General features: G+C 40.7%; 1 protein-coding gene across 1 annotated transcript in view; it reads left to right on the forward strand.

The window, feature by feature from the left end:
• The window catches only part of entrep2 (endosomal transmembrane epsin interactor 2), a 141,066-nt gene that overhangs the window by 101,302 nt on the left and 15,703 nt on the right, over positions 1 to 24,061 (forward strand). Inside the window, exons 3-7 of the mRNA XM_088333171.1 lie at positions 4,561 to 4,671; positions 6,324 to 6,455; positions 11,092 to 11,199; positions 19,444 to 19,604; positions 21,156 to 21,291. Of these exons, the coding sequence (XP_088189297.1) occupies positions 4,561 to 4,671; positions 6,324 to 6,455; positions 11,092 to 11,199; positions 19,444 to 19,604; positions 21,156 to 21,291 (648 nt within the window). The remainder of the gene's footprint in view (positions 1 to 4,560; positions 4,672 to 6,323; positions 6,456 to 11,091; positions 11,200 to 19,443; positions 19,605 to 21,155; positions 21,292 to 24,061) is intronic.

Below are 24,061 nucleotides of genomic sequence, written 5' to 3' on the forward strand. Positions count from 1 at the left end.
CTGCTTTTGCTTTATCTGCCGACGCTGCCTCGGTCCCATCCCGGTGGTGATAATCATTTAAATAAATTCATTTTCAATGTAATGATCCACTATAATACTAGCTGTTGCCGGACTTCGCGGTTTGTCTTGAGTGGACACTTAGACTTGTGCGCCCACACGGCTGTTTAAATAACAGCATACACTCATCTTTCACAGTCGTGCACACTCACAGTCACACCCACCTAACACAAAACCATACGCACAAACAGCCCTTGGTGGCCTGCCCCTGTGATAGCATTTGCTGTGTGTTGTCTGCTGCTGTTGTGAAAAAGTATGTCGTTCTTTTTTTTTTTGCCTTAATGGAATGTGTACAATATAGCGTTTTTAAAAGCTTTGCTTAGTTTTATTTTTGACATTTTTTCTGCACAATCTTTATTGGTTTCGATTTTCTCAATTGCAGGTAATTTATGGGTGCACGTTGATCTTAGGGCAGCAAAAATAGACAATTTGTGATTAAGTTCATCACAGTAAATAGTACAATAAACCCTGCAAAATATTTCCTTACAACCCTTATAAAAACCTGATTTTGCTGCATTTTCGCTGGCCTGTGAATCAAAAGCTTAACAAACCTGCATAGTTTTATGATTCAACCAAGGATAAGTTTTTGTTAGTGAAGCCATCCAAGCAAATTTAGGGAAAAGGTGCGGGGTGGTCAATATCAAGATGTTAACTCGGAATTAGAAGTGAGAATCCCCAGTTAATAAAAGATGGGTTTTTTTAATACCCTCATTGCAAAGCAGCTCTTGAAGGCGTTTTCATTTATAATGGGAAAAGATCAAAAAGTCTTATTAAATTTATGACTTGGGGGCTCCATGTCTTCATACAGTCCACTACAGAGAAAGCTGACCTATGAGTTTTAGTCAAAATATCCAAAACTTAAATAGAGTTTCTACTGTAAGAGCATGAAATTGTTTTTAAATATAGGCTTTTTCCATAGGGTACGGAGACTATTTAAATCACCAGGTATATTACTTGGAAAGACAGTACATTGTCTATGTCCCTCTCATATCTGTGAGATGCAAGTGCATGGTTTTATATTATGACACCTGAAGTACTAATTTACACACGTTTTTGAAATGATTTTTGTCCTCTAAAATATTCATCTCATCTCATCTCATCAGCTACACCGCTTATCCTCAGTAGGGTCGCGGGGGTGCTGGAGCCCATCCCAGCAATCATCGGGCAGTGGGCAGGGGACACCCTGAACTGGTTGCCAGCCGATCGCAGGGCACACGGGGACAGACAACTCACTCGCTCATTCACACCTAGGGACAATTTGGACCGGCCAATTCACCTGAAATGCATGTTTTTTGGAATGTGGGAGGAAAACCGGAGTGCCCGGAGGAAACCCACGCAAGCACGGGGAGAACATACAAACTCCGCACAGAAAGTCTGGAGCTGGATTTGAACCCACGCAGGAGGTTCCCAAGACATGAACTGTGCCGCACATGCGCTAACCACTGCGCCGCCGTGCTGCCCTCTAAAATATTTTCTTGCCTAATTGTATCAAGGCATTAGGCATCAAAAAATAGAACATGGGCTCTGTGCAGGACATGAATGAAATTCCTTAACCTTGTTAACATTGTGGTTGAAGCCATCAAACTAATTCGTTATCAAATGATACATCTGCTTGCATTGCCACAGGCCACAAAACTACAGATACATTTAATTTATTAATATTTAAAATTAAATCAATCTTAAAGTGTCACGAGACTGGACCAATTCGGAGGCAGGAGGCAGGAAGGATGAACTCAATCGCGTAATGACCAGTTACTTCTATTTAGCAAAATAAAAGTTGTCCAACACTCAGGGACAAAACAAATCAAAACAGGCTTACAGGCAAACAGGAACTCAGACTAGGAATACTCACAAAACAGGCTTTTACTCTTAACGGGGAAACACAGGTTTCCTCAAGTCAAACAGAACAGATTAATGCAGAACAGAAAACGCAATGAACGAGCAACCGGCAATCCCCAAAACCCGTCCTTAAGAAGCACACACGCAAATTAGAAAATCTGCTACGGCCGGTGCCAAGGAGGCGGGGCCAGCCGGTCGCCACGGCGACCATGCTGGACATGACATAAAGAGTTTGGTTGGTTGGTTGGTTGGTATGTTGGTGTGTTGGTGTGTTGTTCGGTTGGTCGATTTTTTTGGTTGGTGTGTGGGTTGGTTGGTTGGTGTGTAGGTCGGTTGGTTGGTGGGTTGGTTGGTTGGTTGATTGGTTGATTGGTTGATTGGTTGATTGGTTGATTGGTTGATTGGTTAGTGAACATTGTTTGCAACAAGATTATTTCCAGGATAGACACAAAGAATTAAAAGAGAAAAATAAGATAAAAGGTATGTCAGGATAAATAGACAACATTTTCAAGGTAGTGCTTAGAGACTGGGCTACGTTGTAAGCACATTGTAATAATAGTGCAATGAAAAAGAGTGCATTGTAACAATAGTGTGCTGAAACGTAGTGCAATAACATATTACAGCTACAAATAGAAGAAGAAAAATATCCAGAATGCACTCTAACTTTACTTAGAAGATTGGCATAAAGGCAGTTCCCCAAATGTTAACAAATATCAATTTTTGTTCAGTACAAGTGCTTTTCACGTTAGCTTTTAATACGACCTAGCTTTTATTTCTTGTGTAAATACCATGTAAATTATAACTATAGCCTTATCCTCCTTGTTTTATAACCTTATCTAGTCACGAGGTGGAAGGGGTGACCGGACCAGAACGGAGGCAGGAAGGGAGAACTCAATTGCGTACAATCAAAGCTTTTATTTACCAAAATAAAAGTTGTCCAAAAACTTCGGGACAAAACAGAACAAAATCATTCTTACACTCAGAATGGTCAGGTACAGGTTTCCTCCGACTTAAACTAAACAGGACAAGGCATAACAGAAAAGAAAAGGTGTAATGAGCCAACACCCCCAATACCCACAGCCCAACCTTAAATAGCAGCCACGCAATTAGCTGATCTGCTTCAGCTGGTGCCCAGGGGGCGGGGCAGACCGGTCGCCACGGCGACCATGACATATCTTCTCTGTTCCTTTATCTTCTTGGTTTTTTACCTCACTGTGAATGTGTGACACTGGAGTGTCATGCCCAATTTCGTTGTCACAATATGTTAACCCATTTTGTAACAAGTTTTTTCTATATTCTATTCTATTCTAATAGGATTATGTGACTTTCTATAAATAATAAAGCTTCATAAGTCCACACAACTGAATTTGTTGCTTAGGGTGATTCTGTAGTGTTTGCTGTAAAGCAGGGGTGTCAAACATGCGGCCCGCGGGCCGGATCAGGCCCGCTCAGGGATTGAATCTGGCCCATCAGACAACACTCAGAGAAGCGCAAGAGAAAAACGAGCTGCAGGTTGAAATGTGTCCACTTGATGTTGCCAAGGCCAGGTGCCTCAAACAAAGACACTCTACTTGTATGTCTCTCTCTCTCTCTCTCTCTCTCTCTCTTTCTCTTTTCCTCCCTTTTCCTCTCTCTCTCTCTCTCTCTCTCTCTCTCTCTCTCTCTCTTTTTCCCTTTTCCTCTCTCTCTCTCTCTCTCTCTCTCTCTCTCTCTCTCTCTCTCTCTCTCTCTCTCTCTCTCTTTCCTTCCCTTTTCCTTCCTGTTCTTGTCTCTCTCGCACTCTCGCTCTCTCACTTTCCCTTTTCCTCTCTCTATCTCGCCGGCTCTCTCGCTCTCTCACTCTCTCGCTCTCTCGTTCTCCCTTTTCCTCTGTTTCTCTCTCTCTCTCTCTCTCTTTTCCTCCCTTTCTCTCTCTCTCTCTCTTTCTCTCTCTCTCTCTCTCTCTCTTTTCCTCCCTTTCTCTCTCTCTCTCTCTCTCTCTCTCCTTCCCTTTTCCTCCCTATTCTTGTCTCTCTCGCACTCTCGCTCTCTCACTTTCCCTTTTCCTCTCTCTATCTCGCCCGCTCTCTCGCTCTCTCACTCTCTCGCTCTGCCTTTTCCTCTGTTTCTCTCTCTCTCTCTTTTCCTCCCTTTCTCTCTCTCTCTCTCTCTCTCTCTCTCTCTTTTCCTCCCTTTTTCTCTCTCTCTCTCTCTCTCTCTCTTTTCCTCCCTTTTTCTCTCTCTCTCTCTCTTTTCCTCCCTTTACTTCTCTCTCTTTCTCTCACTCTTTTCCTCCCTTTTTCTCTGTCTTTCTCTCTCCTCTTTCTTTTTCTTTTTTTATCCCACCCTCGCTCCTTTTCCCTCCCTCTTTCTCTCATTTCTTGATCTCTCTTTTTCTTTCTCTTTAATCTACTGGTCCGGCCCCCGACAGAATGTTTGCTCTATGGTGTGGCCCCTGAGCTAAAATGAGTTTGACACCCCTGCTGTAAAGCAAGGTTACAACTTACATGATTTATGGACTTTAGGTAACATCGACAAGTCTACTGGGTGGTGAGTTTCCATCATGCAATGGTTTAACGATTCCGAGAAGAATGTAACCTTCTGCCTGACCACAAGCTTTTGACATGATACCTGACTTCTCCCTTTTGTCTGTTTTCCCCTCTTTCCTTCTTCTGGCCATTTCAGATCACATTCTTCATGTTGTTGTCGGCGGTATGCGTGATGCTGAACCTGGCAGGCTCCATTCTCTCCTGCCAGAACGCTCAGTTGGTGAACTCCCTGGAAGAATGTCAGCTGGTAAGAGCATATCAGCCACTCCAGAGCACACTTTCCGACTTCCAATCATTTTCTGGACCGTTTATTTTGTTCAAGTACGCTTGAAAACTGTGGAGCCTATCCAACTCACATAGGGTGAGAGGTGGGCTGCACTCCAGACTAGGGGTGGGCGATACTGGGAATGTTTGTATCGATCCAGTCCAAGCAAATACATGGTAGTATTGATCAATACCGAGCCGATGCCGAAGATTTTTGCTTGGAAATGTCATGACCACTGAATAATTGAACCCTCCTCGACTTAAGTTACTTTATCTGGCTATCTAAACTGGTCATATCCCTCGAGAGGGGTGACCAACAGCAAGACAAACAGATACACGAAAAGAAATAATCCAAAAAAGTCGAGGAAAAAACACAAAAAAATTAACCGTGGCCTACCCAAATTCCCAAACACCCAAACTAGTTAAGCACCTCGGCACCCAAATTGGTCATGCTTTCGTCCCTCTAGATCAGGGGTGTCAAACTCATTTTAACTGAGGGGCCAAACGATAGAACAAACATTCTCTCGGTAGCCGGATGAGTAGATTGAGGAGAAAGAAATAAAAGAGAGTAATGATTAAGAGAAGGAAAGGGAGAGAAAAAGAAGGTGTGGGACAAGGAAAGCGGGAAAGGGAGAAAGAGTGAGAGAAACCGAGACAGAGAAAAAGAGAGAGAACGTGAGAAACAAAAGAGATGAAAAGAGAAATAGTGAGAGAGGGGGAAAGAAAGAGAGGGAGAGAAAGAAATCGAAAGAGAAATTGAAAGAGAGAAAGAGAAAAGAGGAGAGAAAGAGAGAGGGGGAAAGCAAGAGAGAGAGAAAGAGAGAAAAGAGAGTGCAAAAGAAGGTAAAAAGACACAGAGAGAAATGAAAATGGATGATTTAAGATACGGATTGCCACTGACCCACTCACATGGGGTGTTACCTGAAAAGGAACACAAAAGGGGGAAAGAAAGAGAGGGAGAGAAAGAAATCGAAAGAGAAATTGAAAGAGAGAAAGAGAAAAGGAGAGAAAAGAGGAGAGAAAGAGAGAGGTGGAAAGCAAGAGGGAGAGAAAGAGAGAAAAGAGAGAGCAAAAGAAGGTAAAAAGACACAGAGAGAAATAAAAATGGATGATTTAAGATACGGTTACCTGAAAACTAACAAAGAAGTTGTCAGGACGGACCAGAACAGAGCAGGAGACCCCAGAGCGTTCGTTACAAGTCTTTTATTTGAGGAAGCGTACAGGGTTAGCGGGAGACGCGATGACCGTCGAACGTCAGCAGCAACGCCGTGAAGACAACTTCGGGACACGTAGCCAATCGTAGCGTGGGACGGAAGCAGGTCGAGTTTACCGGGACTGGAGAGAAGATCGTAGCGTGGAACGGAAGCAGGTCGGATCGGAGGCAGGCAGAATCAGGTAAACAAGTCAAAAATACACAGGAAAATCAAGCGAGTCAAACGGGGTAAAAAGTAATCCTCCGACCAAGAGGTCTCCTCGTAGCGTTCTTAAAAAGGGAACATAAACCAATCAGGGAGCGCATTCCAGCGCGTCAGATGATTACCCCAGGTGGCTCCATTTAGGTAATCATGACAGAAGTAGGGTTAAGGAAAAACATTTTACAACCACCGAGTTTAATGTATTCTCTTCTTATTCAAGCTCAAATTTGACAGTGATGGAGTTTGCGTTTGCTGCGAGCTTCAGCCACAGAGTTCAAGCTGCAACAACCTCGGAGAGACGCTGAAACTTAACCCTTTGAGAGACTGCAATACAATCCGCTTACGTCTCAAGGTGCGTTCAGAGTTACAGTGAAAATCTGAAAACTGTTTTTTTTTTATCTGTGTATTGTTTGTTATTGCAACATTTGTTGCAGCCTGGTCATCCTGGGAGGGGGATTACCTCAAGGTTTCTTCATTTTCCTCATGTTGAGGGTTTTGAGTTTTCCCTTGCCCTCATGTAAGTTTTAGATCGGGGAATGGTGTAATAATAGTCTGTAGTTTGGAATAGGCAGTCATCTGTACAGCCCTTTGAGACTTCTGGTGATTAAGGGTGTCACAAATAAACAGGACTTGAACTGACATGCCAATTATTTCACAGAGCTGCATCTTTCGCTGTGATGATCCCTGGAGATGAAATAATCAAGGCGAGAAACGCATAAAAGAATATACTGTACTGGAAGATACTGCCCCAAATGTTTATAGGAGAGTGAACCTATTGTCACACAAACGCCACTGCCTGTCATTGCCGAGGTCCAGCTCCTCTCTGAATTATGCTGTGTATATACCGAAACACAAGAGTGACAAGATGCTGAATGTGCTGTATCTGAGTCAGATTGTTAGGTTAAAGTCCCCAACATTTTTAATAAAACGCTCTGAAATAAAAGAAGACATAGAGAATCGGTCATTTAGAATTGGTTATTTTATTAATCATTATCATGAGAGCGGCGGAGACCAGGCTGTTACAAATCTCCTCCTCGCTCTCAACAAGTCCCAGAACCCTCCCTTCTAATAATAAGGTTCTTGGAGAAAAACAACTTGAGTTATGGCATGCACAGGTCAGGGTGCACCCACTGGAATGTGAAAGAGACAGAAACAAAAAAAACAACTCATGGCCTTGAAGAACAGCTTACGGCTGAAAACTATACAAAAAGGGCTGAGAACACTTATAACATATTAATGTCAACTGTAGGATAAATATATGTATATAATTCCAACACAGATCAAGAGGCTTCTCCTGCGACTGATAACCATTGAAACCAGTACTATTTGTTTTATGTGGGGAACATAGTCATGCTCTCACATAAAACATAATACTCTCAACACATGCACACATAACTATTGTCTCATACAGACAGAGGTGGGTAGTAACGGAGCACATTTACTCCGTTACATTTACTTGAGTATGTTTTGGGAAATGTTGTACTTCTAGTAGTATTTTGAAATCCCTATACTTTTACTTGAGTAAATTTGTGAAGAAAAATACATATTTTTACTCCGCTACATTAGGCAAGATTGAAGTCGTTACTTCGTTACTTCATAATTTCCCTCCATGTAAGCACACGTCTGTCTGTCTCCGCTAAGGCACATTTATTTTGACGCGGAACTCCGCCAGGCTCTACCATGTTTAACTAATCAAACGTACCAGCCCCGTCATTTGACCTTGTTCAACTTCGGCGTGGGGAAATGTTGTTTACCGATGAAACAGACAGAATATGTCGCTTACCAATATGAAATATGAAAATACCAAAGAGGAAGAGCACCCTTGGCCTCACATCAAAAGCCAGTTCCCCTTAAAAAGAGTGCCAAACACCAGCTACAATATACAATGTCTCCTTTGGTCAAGTTCATGGGCTAGCTTGTTGTTCTGCTTACAGACCCTGTTAAGACAAATATCGGGGCTTTAAATGTGCTACTTGGTGCTACATGTGCTTAATTTGTTTATTTTATCAAACTATTTATTTGTCATTGTTTATTAAATAACTTGTATTTACGTTGATTATTTCAATTTACTTTTAAATTACCGTATTTTCCGCACTATAAGGCGCACCGGGTTATAGGGCGCACCCCGAAAAAATAGTTTTTGGTCCTATTTTTGACATACACAAGACACACCGGATTATAAGGCGCTACAATGGGAACGTCGACAAAACAGTCAGATAGTTCAGTCCAACTTATTACCCCCTTAACATTCCAATAGCTTGCAATGACGCAAATACGTGTCAAGAACACGTGCGGATGCGTTGTCCGTAAGATGTCACTCAAATGCATCGTTCCATCATTCGGAAGGTTAAAGTCTTGGGATTCAAGAAATGCCAACCATTCCTTAGTTTCTATTTTCTTTTTCGCTCGCAACTTTACTGTGCATATGACAATAAACACTTGGAATTGAGTTTAATTTAAAAATAGACACTCCATTCCATCCATTATCTGCACCGCTTATCACAGAAACATCGAGTTCAGTCTGAAACAAGATACAGGGATAATATATTTAGCCAGAGTAGCTCACCGAAGTCGTTGTGTTCATAATAATGTGCAGCCGTGGTCCTCTTATATCCGTGAGTTTAGTAAATTCCTGGAGAATAAAATATTTACAAATACAAAATAGTAAAAAACTGCTTTCTGTTTGCCGTCAGCCACGAGCTATACGCATTCATCTTTTTCGGCCAATTGCAGGCTTTGTTTTGCCGTCCAAGCCAATGGCAGCCTGTAAATGATAAAAAGGATCCGCCCCTTGACCTCCGAATAACTTTAGCCAATAGTGATCGATTCAACTGATGATTGACACGTCTTTTTTGGCCAATTGCAGGCTTTGTTTTGCCGTTCAAGCCAATGCCAGCCTGTAAACGATAAAAAGGATCCTCCCCTTGACCTCCGAATAACTTTAGCCAATAGTGATCGATTCGAATGATGATTGACACATTGGTTAGCCAATGAAACGCCGGTAAATAAATCCCAGCATACACCGCGGACTACTTGGCGTTCGGGGGAAAATCTAGTCGGCGGCTGCAAGTTAGTTGCAAGACTTTGCGAATTAATTTTGTTCCATAAATAAGGCGCACTGTATTATAAGGCGCATGGTCAGCTTTTGAAAAAAATAAAGGTGCGCCTTATAGTGCGGAAAATACGGTAAATGTGTTTTTGTTGATTGGTAGGACTTTGATTATTTGATGATCTGATTGGTTGTTTTAAAAAAACAATGAATATGGCGTTGCTTCAGTTATTCAGTACTTGAGTAACTTTTTCACCAAGTACTTTTGTACTTATACTAAAGTAAAGTAATTGGATGACGACTTTTACTTCTACTTGAGTGATGCTATTTTGGAGTAACGGTACTTTTACTTGGGTAAATTTTTTGGCTACTCTACCTCTGCATCCAGACACTGTCATACCCACAGGCAAAGACTTCTTTTCTATCTCATCAATCCTGCTATACTCCCGTATGTACTTCTATACTCTCACTCATGCAACCAGGGAGAGGCAATAAAAGGAAGACGACAGACAATTTATTAATTCATTATTCAAAAAGTATTGATGGACCCAATATAATTAACATTACCGTAAATTCCGGACAATGGAGCGCACCTGAATATAAGCCGCACCCACCACATTTTAAGAGGACAACCGATTTTGTACTTACACAAGCCGCACCTGTACATAAGCCGCATGCGCCCACATTAAAACATGTAACACAAACACAAAATTAACTCAAACCCGACTTTATGTCCCGCGATTGAAACTTAATGTCCTTCTTTAAAGTACACAGTCCAAAATTCACAGCCGGCAAAATGAACGGAAAATGATACCGGGACTTAAAGTTTGATGCAGACCTGCAGAGTCCGGGTCCTGTTGAAAGTAATCCAAGGAAAAAAGTGTATATTTCCAAAGGTAAGGGTGGGAAAAATATATATCCACTATTTTCCGCCCGCGTCCACAAACATGTCTCACCTTTACTCCACTTCCCGTCAACCCCCGTTGTTTTCGCCCCTTCTTTTTTATTCGCCCGTGGAAAACATATCAGAATAAGTCTCTAAAATAAATACATTACAAACATATACAGTTGCAAATACATATTATACATGGTTACACATATTTACAAAGAAAGACGGTACACCGAGAGAGTTTTCAAAGTTTTAATAATAATAATATAACTTTCATCTGTTAAAAAAAACATACCATACTTGTAAAAATCACGGTAAACCGTCCTCATCTTCCTCCTTAGAACTGAAGCCATTAAAGTCGTCTTCCTCAGTGTCGGAAGGAAACTTTGTCATATAGACGTCGTCCCACGCTCCCGCAGCCTCACTCGCGCCGTCACTGTCGCTGGAACTTTCATCCACTCCTGATTCTGTGCCCTCCTCTCCGTCACGCAGCAGACCGGCTTTTCGGAACCCGTTGGTGATGGTGGATTTTTTGATGCTGCCCCACACTGTCAGGATCCACTGGCAGACTTGCGAAAAAGTTGCCTATCGCATGCGGCCAGTTTTAGTGAAAGATTTCTCGCCGCTAGTCAAGCCAAGAAGTTGCAGTCTTCCTCGGGGCATATATTCCACTGGTCTAAATCATACCTTTTGTACTCGAGCGCCGCTGGCGGCCGTTAGAAAAATTACATGAATTGGCCGCATCACTGAATCAGCCGCAGGGTTGAACGTTTGGGAAAAAAAGTAGCGGCTTATAGTCCGGAATTTACGGTACATGATTTAGATATTTCCTAGGCCAGCAGAGAAGGCTTTGCAGGCTCTCACGGCCCACTTCTGCCCCCAAAGAACATTTTGTTGGAATATTTCAACCAACTTTTTATAATCCTAATGCTCAACTATTGAGGTTGTGATTGTGCAGATACAATATGCAATGTTATTTCCTTAATATGGTACGCTCACCTCAATAACTTGATTCCATTTTGATCATCATCTCCTTCTGTTCCCTCACAGGAGTTGCTGTTCAGCGTCTGCGCGCTAAACGTCATCTCCACCATTGTTTGTGCCCTAGCGACAGCCATGTGCTGCATGCAAATTGTCTCCACGGATGTGCTGCAGATGGTAAGTGTGGGCATCTATATTGGGAGGCCTTGTTATCCCCTTTAGATGGAAAATGATCACTATCGCTTTGGAATGACATGGTACAATGTGATTGCCCTTCTCTGTCCCAAACCTGTGAAGAGATTGTTGAGTTTTTCCAAAAGTCAACCGAGGACAGTCACCGAAGGTCCTGCGCAATGTTCCCTCTAATTTTCCAGGGGTCTGAGCGTTCACACAAAGTCAGTGAGCAGCGCTTGAAACAACAGTGAGCCACCGTAATCCCAAGTGTGGCAAAATAATGAATTATCAAACATGTCCAAAACTTGACATCACGTTACATTTTGCTGAGTTTCCGGCAATGCAAAATTATTTTTCTCTTTTGAATGAATTGACTCATGTACTATTGCAAAGGTTGTACGGCCTACAAACCTCGTTTGTTCTTACAATTCTTTCACAAGATATCCATTTCTTTTTATTTCATGATATATTTTGTCACATAATATTAACATTTTTGGGGACTTATTTAGTCGGTTGTAAGATACAGAACTGTACTTTATAACATTTTTTAGTGGAAGTACAATGTTGGCAACAAGATTCACTATTTGAATGCAACACAAACTTTTTCTTCTTTTTTCCGTGGTTTTTTTTCTACTTTTTTAAAAATTCCTTTAAAAAAAATCTCATTGTGTTTTTTTTTTTCCGAGCTGTTACTTTTTTTCTTTTTGTTTTCTATTTACTTTTTTCCTACATTTCTTTCTTTTCTTTTTTTCTGGCTTTTTTCTAAATTTTTCCTTCTTTTTTCTCTTCCTTTTGTTTCTTTTTTGCTCAGCTTTTCACTACTTTTTCATTTTGGTATTTTTTTCTTTTTTGTTCTATTCCCCCCTTCCTTTAAGTCATGTTGTGCATCATTTTACATAATTTTTGGTCATGTTGGGATTAAAGAAGCAAAAACAACCCGAAGAGCCGTTCAGGACCCGAAAGAGCCGGTTCCTTTTAGTGAGCCGAACCGAAGAAGCCGGTTCCCCGACAAACTCTACTAACTTTACTCAACTTCGTTCTACTTCGACTCGACTTAAAATACCGCATTTAGGACACAACGTCAGGGTAACCTGTGTATTTTTACCTTCATGCACTGTAACTTTGACTTAAGTTGCTTCTTAATTAGTAATTTTGAGCCCTCATTTTTGTGCGCTGGCTAGATTTTCTTGTGCGCTGAGTATGTGCGAGCAGTGCGCAATTGCGCACGCGCGCAGCTTAGAGGGAACACTGGTCCTGCGTCTCGTTATCATGCAGCAAAACTAAAATGGACATAGAACGCTGAAAATGTTCGTGTCGTTTTTCCCACGGAAATGCATTATTCTCGGAATTAACCTCTCCTGTCCTTTTATGTGGAGCATTAAGACTATTAACAACCGCCTAATATCTCCTGCCATGAGGGAAATTAACTTGAGCAGGCTCCATTTGTTTTTCATACCAAAAATAGTGATTTCATTTGACTTCAACGCCGGCGGAGGCACAATTATATATACTTTTTTAAGGAAGAAATTATTTTATTTAAAAAAAGAATAGTATTGTACACTATCAGGTGCAGGGGTGTCCACGATTTTTATAAGAGAGGCGCATATGGTAAACAGGGTTGGGTAGGGTTACTTTAACTGGATTACTTTCAATTACTTTTGGATTACTCCAATACTAAATATGCTAATGAAAGACAAAATAAACTAAATATGAATAAAATGATGACTCACAACACGTGGTAAGCTCTCTCTCCTGGCTTTGATCTCTTTGATCTCCGGCAAAACTAACATAAAATGCGACAGAAACAAAATGAAAATAAATCCAAACAGCTTGCCAACATCATTTTTGCCGTTCCGTGTATTCCGTTACTCCCCTAGCCTGCACAAAATTTAGTCATTTTATTCATATTTAGTTTCTTTTGTCTTTTATTGGCATATTTGGTATTGGAGTAATCAAAAGTAATTGAAAGTAATCCAGTTAAAGTAACCCTACCCAACCCTGATGGTAAAAAAAAGCTGCTAAGGTCACTTTTGAGAAAAGGAGATAAAGAAATAAGAGAAAGAGGGAGGGAAAAGGAGAGAGGGCGGGACAAAGAAAAGAAAAAAAGAGAGCGTGAGAAACAAGAGATAAAATGTCTTGAGAGAAGGGGAAAAGAAAGGGAGAGGAAGAAAGAAATCCAAAGAGAAATAGAAAGACAGAAGGAGAGAAAAGAGAAAAGAAAGCGCGAAGGGTATGAAGAGAGAGAGAAAAGAGAGTAAAGGAAAAAAGGAAGTTAGAGCAAAAGAAGTTAAAAGACTCAGAGAGAGAAAGAGACAAAGAGCAACAAAGGAAGAGAAAAAGAGAGACACAGAGAGTGAAAGAGACAGAGACAGTGTGGGAGAAAGGGGTGGAAAAGAAAGAGCGAGAGAGAGAGAGAGAGAGAGAGAGAGAGAGAGAGAGAGAGAGAGAGAGAGAGAGAGAGAGAGAGAGAGAGAGAGAGAGAGAGAAATAAAGACAAGTACAGTGTCTTTGTGAGAGGCACCTGGCTTTGGCAACATCAAGTTGACATATTTCAACCTGCAGCCTGTTTTTCTCTTGCGCTTCTCTGAGTGGTGTCTCGCGGGCCAGATTCAATCTCTTAGCGGGCCGCCTATTTGACACCTGTGGTGTAAAGTGTAAAGAAGAGGCGAGACGTTTCTTTTGGAATGAAAGTGGAATAAGAAAGCTTGATGCGGTTGAGAAAATGGTCGGAACGCTTTTTTTCGGCCACTTTTTACCACGGAAGAGGACCTTTTGAAGCACATCTTCCAATACAGATTACATATACAAGCCTTAAACATACTTATATAAACATTAAACATACAAAAGCACTGAAGCAATTTCCGAACAAATTCAGCTTACGAATGATCGTCCGGAACCTCGTTTGTAAGTAGGGCAGCGTCTGTACACGTTTTCTTCTATTCCTTTGGCTACTTAAGAGCAGTTTAAGGCCGTTTGCTTCCATGCAAGTATAAACAGTTATTTGTAACAAGATAGTTACTTTCAGAGTAACGTGCTATTTCTGGGTGTCAGTAACCTGGGGGGTAATTGAATTACTTTTCAAATGAAGTAACTACCAATAGTAACTGAAACTAATTCCTTGTATTCCCCAGTAACACACCCACCAAGGGTCTTCTCATAATTGAGTACCTTTGTTAAAATCAGTGTCAAAAATTGCTTCTCAAAGCGAAAATTGGGTCATTCTGAAAGAACCCCTGTAACAATCATGTATGTTTGGATAAAATAATACACATCTATTGGGTGGTGTTGTAATTTGATACTAAACAATGCCAAACATGTTTAAAAAAAGAGAGATTTGTTTTGTACAAAATAACTGAGAACACTTTCTAGGATGAAATAGACCCAACTCGTGGATTGACCCACAAATTGAGTAGAAGCCTCTTGAGAGCATTACTCTTATCTCTTTTACTAAAGCTTTGAGAATATAGTGCTCAAGTGGGGACAATAACAATCTTTAAAAATTGTGTTGTGACTTGAAGGTAATCTCTGGTGAAATCTTGCCACTGTGATACTCTTAGTACTTCAAAATATTTATTTCATGTGAGCAGAAAAATCAAAATGGTCAATTGCCGTGCATTTTGCTGTAAATTGCTTGGATGTCTATTAGCAGGGTTGCTAATAAAAGAGAAAAGAAACTAAATATGAATAAAATGACTCAATTTTGTGCAGGCTTGGGAAGTAACGGAATACATGGAACGGCAAAAATGATGTTGGCAAGCTGTTTGGATATATTTTCTGTCGCATTTTATGTTAGTTTTGCCGGAGATCAAAGAGATCAAAGCCAGGAGAGAAAGCTTACCACGTGTTGTGAGTCATCATTTTATTCATATTTAGTTTCTTTTGTCTTTTATTAGCATATTTGGTATTGGAGTAATCCAAAAGTAATTGAAAGTAATCCAGTACCAGATTTATTTTCATTTAGTTTCTGTCGCATTTTATGTTAGTTTTGCCGGAGATCAAAGCCAGGAGAGAAAGCTTACCACGTGTTGTGAGTCATCATTTTATTCATATTTAGTTTCTTTTGTCTTTTATTAGCATATTTGGTATTGGATCAATCCAAAAGTAATTAAAAGTAATCCAGTACCTGATTTATTTTCATTTAGTTTCTGTCGCATTTTATGTTAGTTTTGCCGGAGATCAAAGAGATCAAAGCCAGGAGAGAAAGCTTACCACGTGTTGTGAGTCATCATTTTATTCATATTTAGTTTCTTTTGTCTTTTATTAGCATATTTGGTATTGGAGTAATCCAAAAGTAATTGAAAGTAATCCAGTACCAGATTTATTTTCATTTGGTTTCTGTCGCATTTTATGTTAGTTTTGCCGGAGATCAAAGAGATCAAAGCCAGGAGAGAAAGCTTACCACGTGTTGTGAGTCATCATTTTATTCATATTTAGTTTCTTTTGTCTTTTATTAGCATATTTGGTATTGGAGTAATCCAAAAGTAATTGAAAGTAATCCAGTTAAAGTAACCTTACCCAACCCTGTCTATTAGTGAGGGCCTTATTTTTGAACCCTGGATTTTTCTTCAGTGAAGGTCTAAAGATGGGATGACACCATGAGAAAACTATTCCTGTGAAGTTTCAAATTGATCAGACATAGTTAAAAGGTGCTCCAGAGTCATTTTGGTATAGTAGTCTAATAGGGAGGTGCTTATATATATAAAGAGAATTTCCAAAATGAATTTTTCTGCAAGTGAAAGCCTGAATACGTTGTTAAATCATGACCAAACACAGTGTGTGAAGTTTGGGATGGATCGAACATCTTGAAGAGGTGCCCCAAGACCAGTTTGGTCCGGTAATATAGGCAAAATGCATACCTGTGAACCTGTACGTTTTTGCCGTACAAAGTACGTTTATTATGCATTTTGAGACGTGTACGACGTATGAGAAAATCTGTACGGAAAAACGCAAATTTGTCAATTATGGGTACCATCCGGTAAACACCGACTATCACAAATTGGCAAATCAATCAAGTCAAACGAGTTCGCCGCGGTAGCCTCTATCTCGGTATCGTTTATTTTCGTTGCAAACGAAGCGAGCTACTGTGCGCATGCCGCATGGGTATTTCCCATCATGCATTATTCCGATCACACGTGAACAAAGCGAAAGCAGAGCAGTAGGCCTACATTACAACCTAGTTTTGAATTTTCTTTGGATACAATCATCAAGTCGCAATGACCGAACCTGAATTAAAATGTCGTAAGTCATTCTGATCTGAAAACAACAGGCGGGGTTGATTAAGTAAATCTGAAATACATGTGGTCTTAAAAAACATCGGATTTCATGTGGTGGTTGTGTAGCGAAAGGAAGTCCGTCTCTTTTTAGAGAACCGGCTTTTTCGGCTCAACTCATTAAAGAGAGCCGGCTCTCAAACGGCTCACTTGCTTTGATGCATTATATTACGAATTATTATGTTGTATAAAGAAGTTAAGAAAAAAAGGAATATAAAAGGAGAAAATGAAAAAAGACAGGTTTGTGGTTATCCCTTTAATCAGTATATTACCAACAATGATTTAATGCAGAAAATGAATTCATAATTTGAATAAGAAAATGTATTATTCTACTTAAATATATTTGCATGTATTTTTTCCTTCTACAGTGAACGTCCAAGCGACTTCATTTTTTAACCTTTTTTATAATAAACCTCATTCATGTCGAGCAACATAGTATCTCACAACAAAATGTTAAATAACAATATATAGGATAGAACGAAACACATGTACAATATAACATGTTAAACTACATAAATAAACATGTTTCAAAAAAAAATATGGTGTAAGATTATTTTGTATTTTGTCAAGGAAAATACGACAGTTTGTAAGGGCATTGATTCTGTCTGTTAGGCAGCACAGCGGCTGGGTGGTTAGCACGCAGCCCCACAGTGCAAAAATTCAGGGTTCAAGTCCAGCTATCACAGCCTCCCCCTGTGGAGTTTGCATGTTCTCCCCATGCCTGCGTGGGTTCCCTCCGGGCACTCCGGTTTCCTCCCACATTCAAAAACATGCTTGTCAGGTTAATCGGCCGGTCCAACTTGTCCCTAGGTGTGAATGAGCGAATGAGTTGTCAGTCTCTGTGTGCCCTGCAACTGGCTGGCAACTGGTTCAGGGTGTCCCCTGCCCACTGCCCAAAGGTAGCTGGGATGGGATTCAGCACCCCCGCGAAATAATGGATGGATAATGAATACTCTGTTATACATTGAAATAAAATTACAAACCCTTTTTACAGGCCCAACCATTTGTTCAACAAATAAAAGTGCAGTATGATATATCTGCAAACACATATCAATGACCAATAGCTACTCTATTAGAAGCTGTTAAGCCAATCAGAATGCAGAACACAATGCATGATGAAAAATCAGTGAAACAGCAATACCGTAAAAGGTGAACTGATTTTACTGTGTTTAGATTTTGCATTTAAAAAAGAAAAACATGTCACGAGGGGGTCCGGACCAGAACGGAGGCATGAGGCAGGAAGGGAGAACTCAATTGCGTTGACGATCAAAACTTTTATTTAGTAAAATAAAAGTCGTCCAAAACTCAGGGACAAGACAGAACAAACAGGCTTTAACTAAAAACGTGCAAACACAGGTTTCTTCCGACTCGAACAAAACAGGACAGAGCAAAACAGAACGGGAGATGCAGACAGAAAATGCAATGAGCCAGCACCCGCAAAACCCACAACCCACCCTTAAGTAGCACACAGGCAGATTAGCTGATCTACTGCAGCCGTGCCCAGGGGGCGGGGCCAGCCGGTCACCACGGCGACCATGCTGGACACGACAAAACAATCTTAAGAATCCAAACTTGCATAAAACAAATTTCTGTCAGGGTGATAAAACAAGTAATTTAATTTTTGATATAGTTTGTGTAGCGTTTATGACACCAGGCTAAATCGCAACTGAAGGACCGTGACCACAGAGTGCGTGTTACTAAGGCTTTCATTTTCTTCTCCGAGCAACAACCAGAGTCTTCCTTCTCCCTCATGGACAAGAAGACAAGAGTATGAGGTCATCATCCCTCATAAGCAATGTTCCCTCTAATTTTCCACGGGTCTGAGCGTTCACACAAAGTCGGTGAGCAACGCTTGAAACAACAGTGAGCCACCATAATCCCAAGTGTGGCAAGATAATTAATTATAATAATAATAATAATAATAATAATTTCCTTTGTATTGTCATTCTTTGTAACAATGTACACAGAACGAAATGTCGATACACCTGACCCGTTGTAGCGAGCCGATGCAGCCGCAGCCAACAGAGGGCGCCGCCATTTTTACCAATGTTATAAGTCTTAGGTATGACTCGGCCGAGGCGCGAACCAGCGACCTCCCAGTCTCAAAGCGGGCGCCTTACCATCTAGGCTACTGAGCTGGTATCAAACAATAATTGGAAATTATTGGAATGCAACAGAAACTTTTGATTCTTTTTCCGGTGTTTTTTTTTCCACTTTTTTTTTTTTAATTCTTTTGAAAAAATCTCATTGTGTTTATTTTTTCCAAGCTCTTACTTTTTTATTTTTTTTCCTACATTTCTTTCTTTTCTTTTTTTCTGGCTTTTTTTCTAAATTTTCCCTTCTTTTTTTCCTCTTCCTTTTGTTTCTTTTTTTCTCAGCTTTTCACTACTTTTTTTTTTTCTTTTTTGTTCTATTCCCCCCTTCCTTTAAGTCATGTTGCGCATAATTTTACTTAATATTTGGTCATGTTGGGATTAAAGAAGCAAAAACAACCTGAAGAGCCGTTTAGGAACCGAAAGAGCCGGTTCCTTTTTAGTGAGCCGAGCCGAAGAAGCCGGTTCTCGACATACTCTACTAACTTTACTCAACTTCGTTCGACTTCAAAATACCGAATTTGGGACACAACGTCAGGGGAACCCGTGTATTTTTACCTTCTTGTACTGTAACTTTGACTTAAGTCGCTTTTTAATAAGTGATTTTGAGCCTTCATTTTTGTGCGCTGGCTAGATTTTCTTGTGCGCCGAGAATGTGCGAACAGTGCGCAATTGCGCACGCGCGCAGCTTAGAGGGAACACTGCTTATAAGCTATAAAATATAAGTGTGTCTTAAGTCTACATGTCAATCAAAGCAAATCAAAACATGTTGAAATCGTCAGAACTTGATCGATGAAACAACATCAATAACTGGGAACATCATGGCTTGAGATAACAAGCAGTGACTTCCGTAACAGGGGCTTATCTCTTTTGATATGTTTCAGTTTATGCCGCACCGTACGAGGGAGATAAATGCTGATTGTATGACTCCCCACGGAACTATCCTCCACCAAACACTGGATTTTGATGAATTTATTCCTCCCATTCCTCCACCGCCTTACTACCCCCCTGAGTACACCTGCACACCATCAGTGGATGGACAGAGGTAAGACACAGAAGAGCTTTCAATATTATTTTTATTGCCTATTAGTGTGCTTCAAAAAATGGCCAAATTACACCGGAGATTGGCCACTTGTTTTTTATTTTGTATTTTATGTTATACATCATTTTTTATATTCTATTTTATTTCATTGTTTGTTAATGCAAAATCCATTGCAGCCTGGTCATCCCAGAAGGAGGGTGACCTCAAGTGCGTTCCCTTCTCAAGGTTTCTTCATTTTCCTCAAGCTTAGGTTTTTGAGTTTTTCCTTGCCCTCCTGTAGGTTCTAGATCAGGGGATGGTGTAATAATAGTCTGTAGTTTGCAATAATCTGTGGTCTGTGCAGCCCTTTGAGACTCCTTGTGATTAGGGGCTACACAAATAAACATGACTTGACCTGCAGAGGTGGGTAATAACAGAGTACATTTACTCCATTACATTTACTTGTCATGATTGCCCTATTTGGAACACTTGTGGCAGCTTGATTGGCACCAACAGCCCGGACAAGCTGATTGGTGGCCAAACCCTTCTTACGCCCCGACTTCAGTTCAAACTTTGTCAGATCGTTGCGAGCTGTTGTGTTTTACTCAGTGAGCGTTCTCGTCCGACTTTGTCCCTGTTAAAACCTGTTTCCCGCCTGATTCCCGTTTTTCGACCCGTTTCCGAACCTGACTATGCCTGTTTTGCCTGCCGCCTGCCTACGACCACTATTACGAATTTTACATCGCCTCTGATCTCCAGCCCTGGTTAAACGACTTACCATTCCAGCCTGTCTTCTTCCGACACGGAAGTGTCACTCCCGCCTTGCTCATTACCGCTCTTCGCCCGTCCTCGGATCAAGCCATCAAGCAAGCCTTACTCTCACTCTCTTTTCAACAAAATCTGAGAAACGCATGCAATTGAGTCCTGTGTTCGTTCTGGTCTGTGACATTACTTGAGTAAGTTTTGGGAAATTTTGTACTTCTAGGAGTATTTTAAAATCCCTATACTTTTGAGTAAATTTGTTTAAAATAAACAGTAGTTTTACTCCGCTACATTAGTCAACATTGAAGTCTTTACTTGTTACTTAATAAATCCCCTCCACGTAAGTATGCGTCTGTCTGTCTCCGCTAAGGCGCATTCATTGTGACACAGACCTCCGACAGGCTTTACCATATTTAACCAATCAAACGTAGCAGCCTCGTCATGTGACCCTATTCAACTCTAGCGGGGAAAATGTTGTTTACGGAGGAAACAGATTGAAAAGATCGCTCAGCAATGCCGACTATGAAAACACAGAAGAGGAGGAGCACCCTGGCCTCATATCAAAAGCTTGTTCCTATGAAACACCAGCTACAATATGCAATGTCTCCTCTGTTCATGGGCTAGCTTGTTGTTCTTCTTGAAGAGCCTGTTCAGTATTGCGGCTTTAAATGTGCTACTTGGTGCTACAGGTGCTTCATTCATTTGATTTACATTATTTTTATTTTATTGTTTATGAAAGCACTTGAATTTACGTTGGTTATTTTAATATGGCTTCAAAATGTATCAATAGAAATACTGGTTTGTCCTTTTCAGAGGCCTGCATTTGGACTTTCCCCATTCTCCTTTCAGCGCCATTTATGGGGTGCCTATCAACAGCCCCGGGACTCTGTACCCAACAGACCTGCCCCCACCATACGAATCTGTGGTGGGACAGACTCCTGCTAGCCAGGTGAGCACATTTATTACTTCCAAATAGACAGTGCTAATCAGGTATTACAATTTTCCAAGTATTACAGTTATGGTGACAAGAAAGAAAATCAGAATATTAAATAAAATGATCTGCATTTATATAGCGCTTTTCAAGTCAATGACTTCCCAAAGCGCTTTACAATGTGCTCCACATTTCCCAATAACGGCCTTGCAGCCATGTAAGGCGCTAACCTTCTTATTGGGGGCAGCTCAGTAGCCTAGATGGTAGGGCGCCCGCTTTGAGACTGGGAGGTCGCTGGTTCGCGCCTCGGCCGAGTCATACCTAAGACTTATAACATTGGTAAATGGCGGCGCCCTCTGTTGGCTGCGGCTGCATCGGCTCGCTACAACGGGTCAGGTGTATCGACATTTCGTTCTGTGTACATTGTTACAAAGAATGACAATACAAAGGAAATTATTATTATTATTATTATTATTAGGGGTTCAGTGTCTTACCCAAGGACACTTCCACATGTAACACGGACGAGCCGGGATTCGAACTGGGATCCCTTAATCCTAAAACGATCGCTCTACCTCCTGAGCTACTGCCGCCATATATTTTTGGATTGGATTAAGGTTCTTTTTTTTTTTTCAGTTCAAGCCTGATTTTTCTGGGGGGGCGACTGTGGCCCATTTTATTTTTTAGCTCACTATCTCAACAAGACCTTTTTTTCCTCCTCTGTAGTCACAGTCGGAGACAATCCAATATGAGCAATTTGTGCTGATGCTTTTGAACATTTTGGAAATTCTCCATGGAGGCCAATGATTTTCTCTGGTCTGTGAGCAGACACTGTCAGTGAAATTCATTTTGTATCCTGCTGCTAGTTATAAATGTATGTGTAAAAATTATTAACTGATGTGGCGTGAAATTTAAAAAGTATATACCGTAAATTCCGGACTGTAGAGCGCACCTGATTATAAGCCGCACCCACCACATTTTAAGAGGAAAACCGATTTTGTACTTACACAAGCCGCACCTGTATATAAGCCGCATGCGCCCACATTAAAAAGATGTAACACAAACACAAAATTAACCCAGACCCGACTTTAAGTCCCGCGATTGTAACTGAATATCCTTCATTAAAGTACACAGTCCAAAAATCACAGCCGACAAAATGAACGGAAAATGATATCGGTACTTAAGGTTGGATGCAGACCGGCAGAGTCCGGGTCCCGTTGAAAGTAATCCACAGAAAAAAAGTGTATATTTCCAAAGGTAAGGGTGGGAAAAATATATATCCACTATTGTCCGCCGTGTCCACAAACACTCACCTTTACCGGTCCCCACTTCCCATCAGCCCGCGTTTATTACGCCCCTTCTTTTTAATTCGCCCGTCCAAAACATATCAGAATAAGTGTCCAAAATAAATACAAATAAATACATTACAAAAATATACAGTTGCAAATACATATTATACATGGTTACACATATTTACAAAAAAAGACGGTACACCGAGAGAGTTTTCAAAGCTTTAATAATAATAATATAACTTTCATCCCAAACGGTGCCTGTGACAGGTAGCAACACGCTCGCAACACAGTAAACGGGTCTGTTAAAAAAACATACCGCACTTGTAAAAATCACGGTAAACCGTCCTGATCTTCCTCCTTAGAACTGAACCCATCAAAGTCGTCTTCCTCAGTGTCGGAAAGAAACTTTGTCATATAAACGTCGTCCCACGCTCCCGCAGCCGGACTCGCGCCGTTACTGTCACTGGAACTTTCATCCACTCCTGATGAAAAAGTCGCCTTTCGCATGCGGCCAGTTTTAGTGAGTCAAGCCAAGAAGTTGCAGTCTTCCTCGGCGCATATATTCCACCGGTCTAAATCTTACCTTTTGTACTCGAGCGCCGCTGGCGGCCGTTATGAAAAATTACATAAATTGACCGCATCACTGAATAAGCCGCAGGGTTGAACGTTTGGGAAAAAAGTAGCGGCTTATAGTCCGGAATTTACGGTACATATGTTTTGAGGATACAGTGCCATATTTTTATTATCATCAGGAGAATAATTACGTTATTACCTCATCCTTTGAAACAAACATGTCCAACATGCGGGCCGCTGTGAATTTCTGAGTTTGACAACAAAGAAGCGAGTCTCCAGGTCATTTCTATTAAAAGTTATGATTTTTTTTTTTCTCTCATAAAAAGAAACCAAATGCTACTTCTCAACACTGCAAGGCAGTAAAGGTGTAAAAGAGCTGACGTTCAGCAAAGGTTCCATCAATTTTTGGGACTAGTAACTTGACATTCTCTGGGATGAACAATGATAAAACAGTGCAGCGCTCAAGGTTAACGAAAAAACACTTGAACGATAGATAGATAGATAGATAGATAGATAGATGGATAGATGGATGGATGGATGGATGGATGGATGGATGGATGGATGGATGGATGGATGGATGGATGGATGGATGGATGGATGGATGGATGGATGGATGGATGGATGGATGGATGGATGGATGGATGGATGGATAGATAGATAGATAGATAGATAGATAGATAGATAGATAGATAGATAGATAGATAGATAGATAGATAGATAGATAGATAGATAGATAGATAGATAGATAGATAGATAGATAGATAGATAGATAGATAGATAGATAGATAGATAGATAGATAGATAGATAGATAGATAGATAGATAGATAGATAGATAGATGGATGGATGGATGGATGGATACTTTATCATCCCCGAAGGGAAATTCACATATGCTGATACTTAGGATTTGACCCCTGGTATTGACGC

Source organism: Urocampus carinirostris, chromosome 4 (genome assembly GCF_059441175.1).
Source record: "Urocampus carinirostris isolate Australia breed hairy pipefish chromosome 4, RoL_Ucar_1.0, whole genome shotgun sequence".
Classification (NCBI taxonomy): Eukaryota; Metazoa; Chordata; class Actinopteri; order Syngnathiformes; family Syngnathidae; genus Urocampus; species Urocampus carinirostris.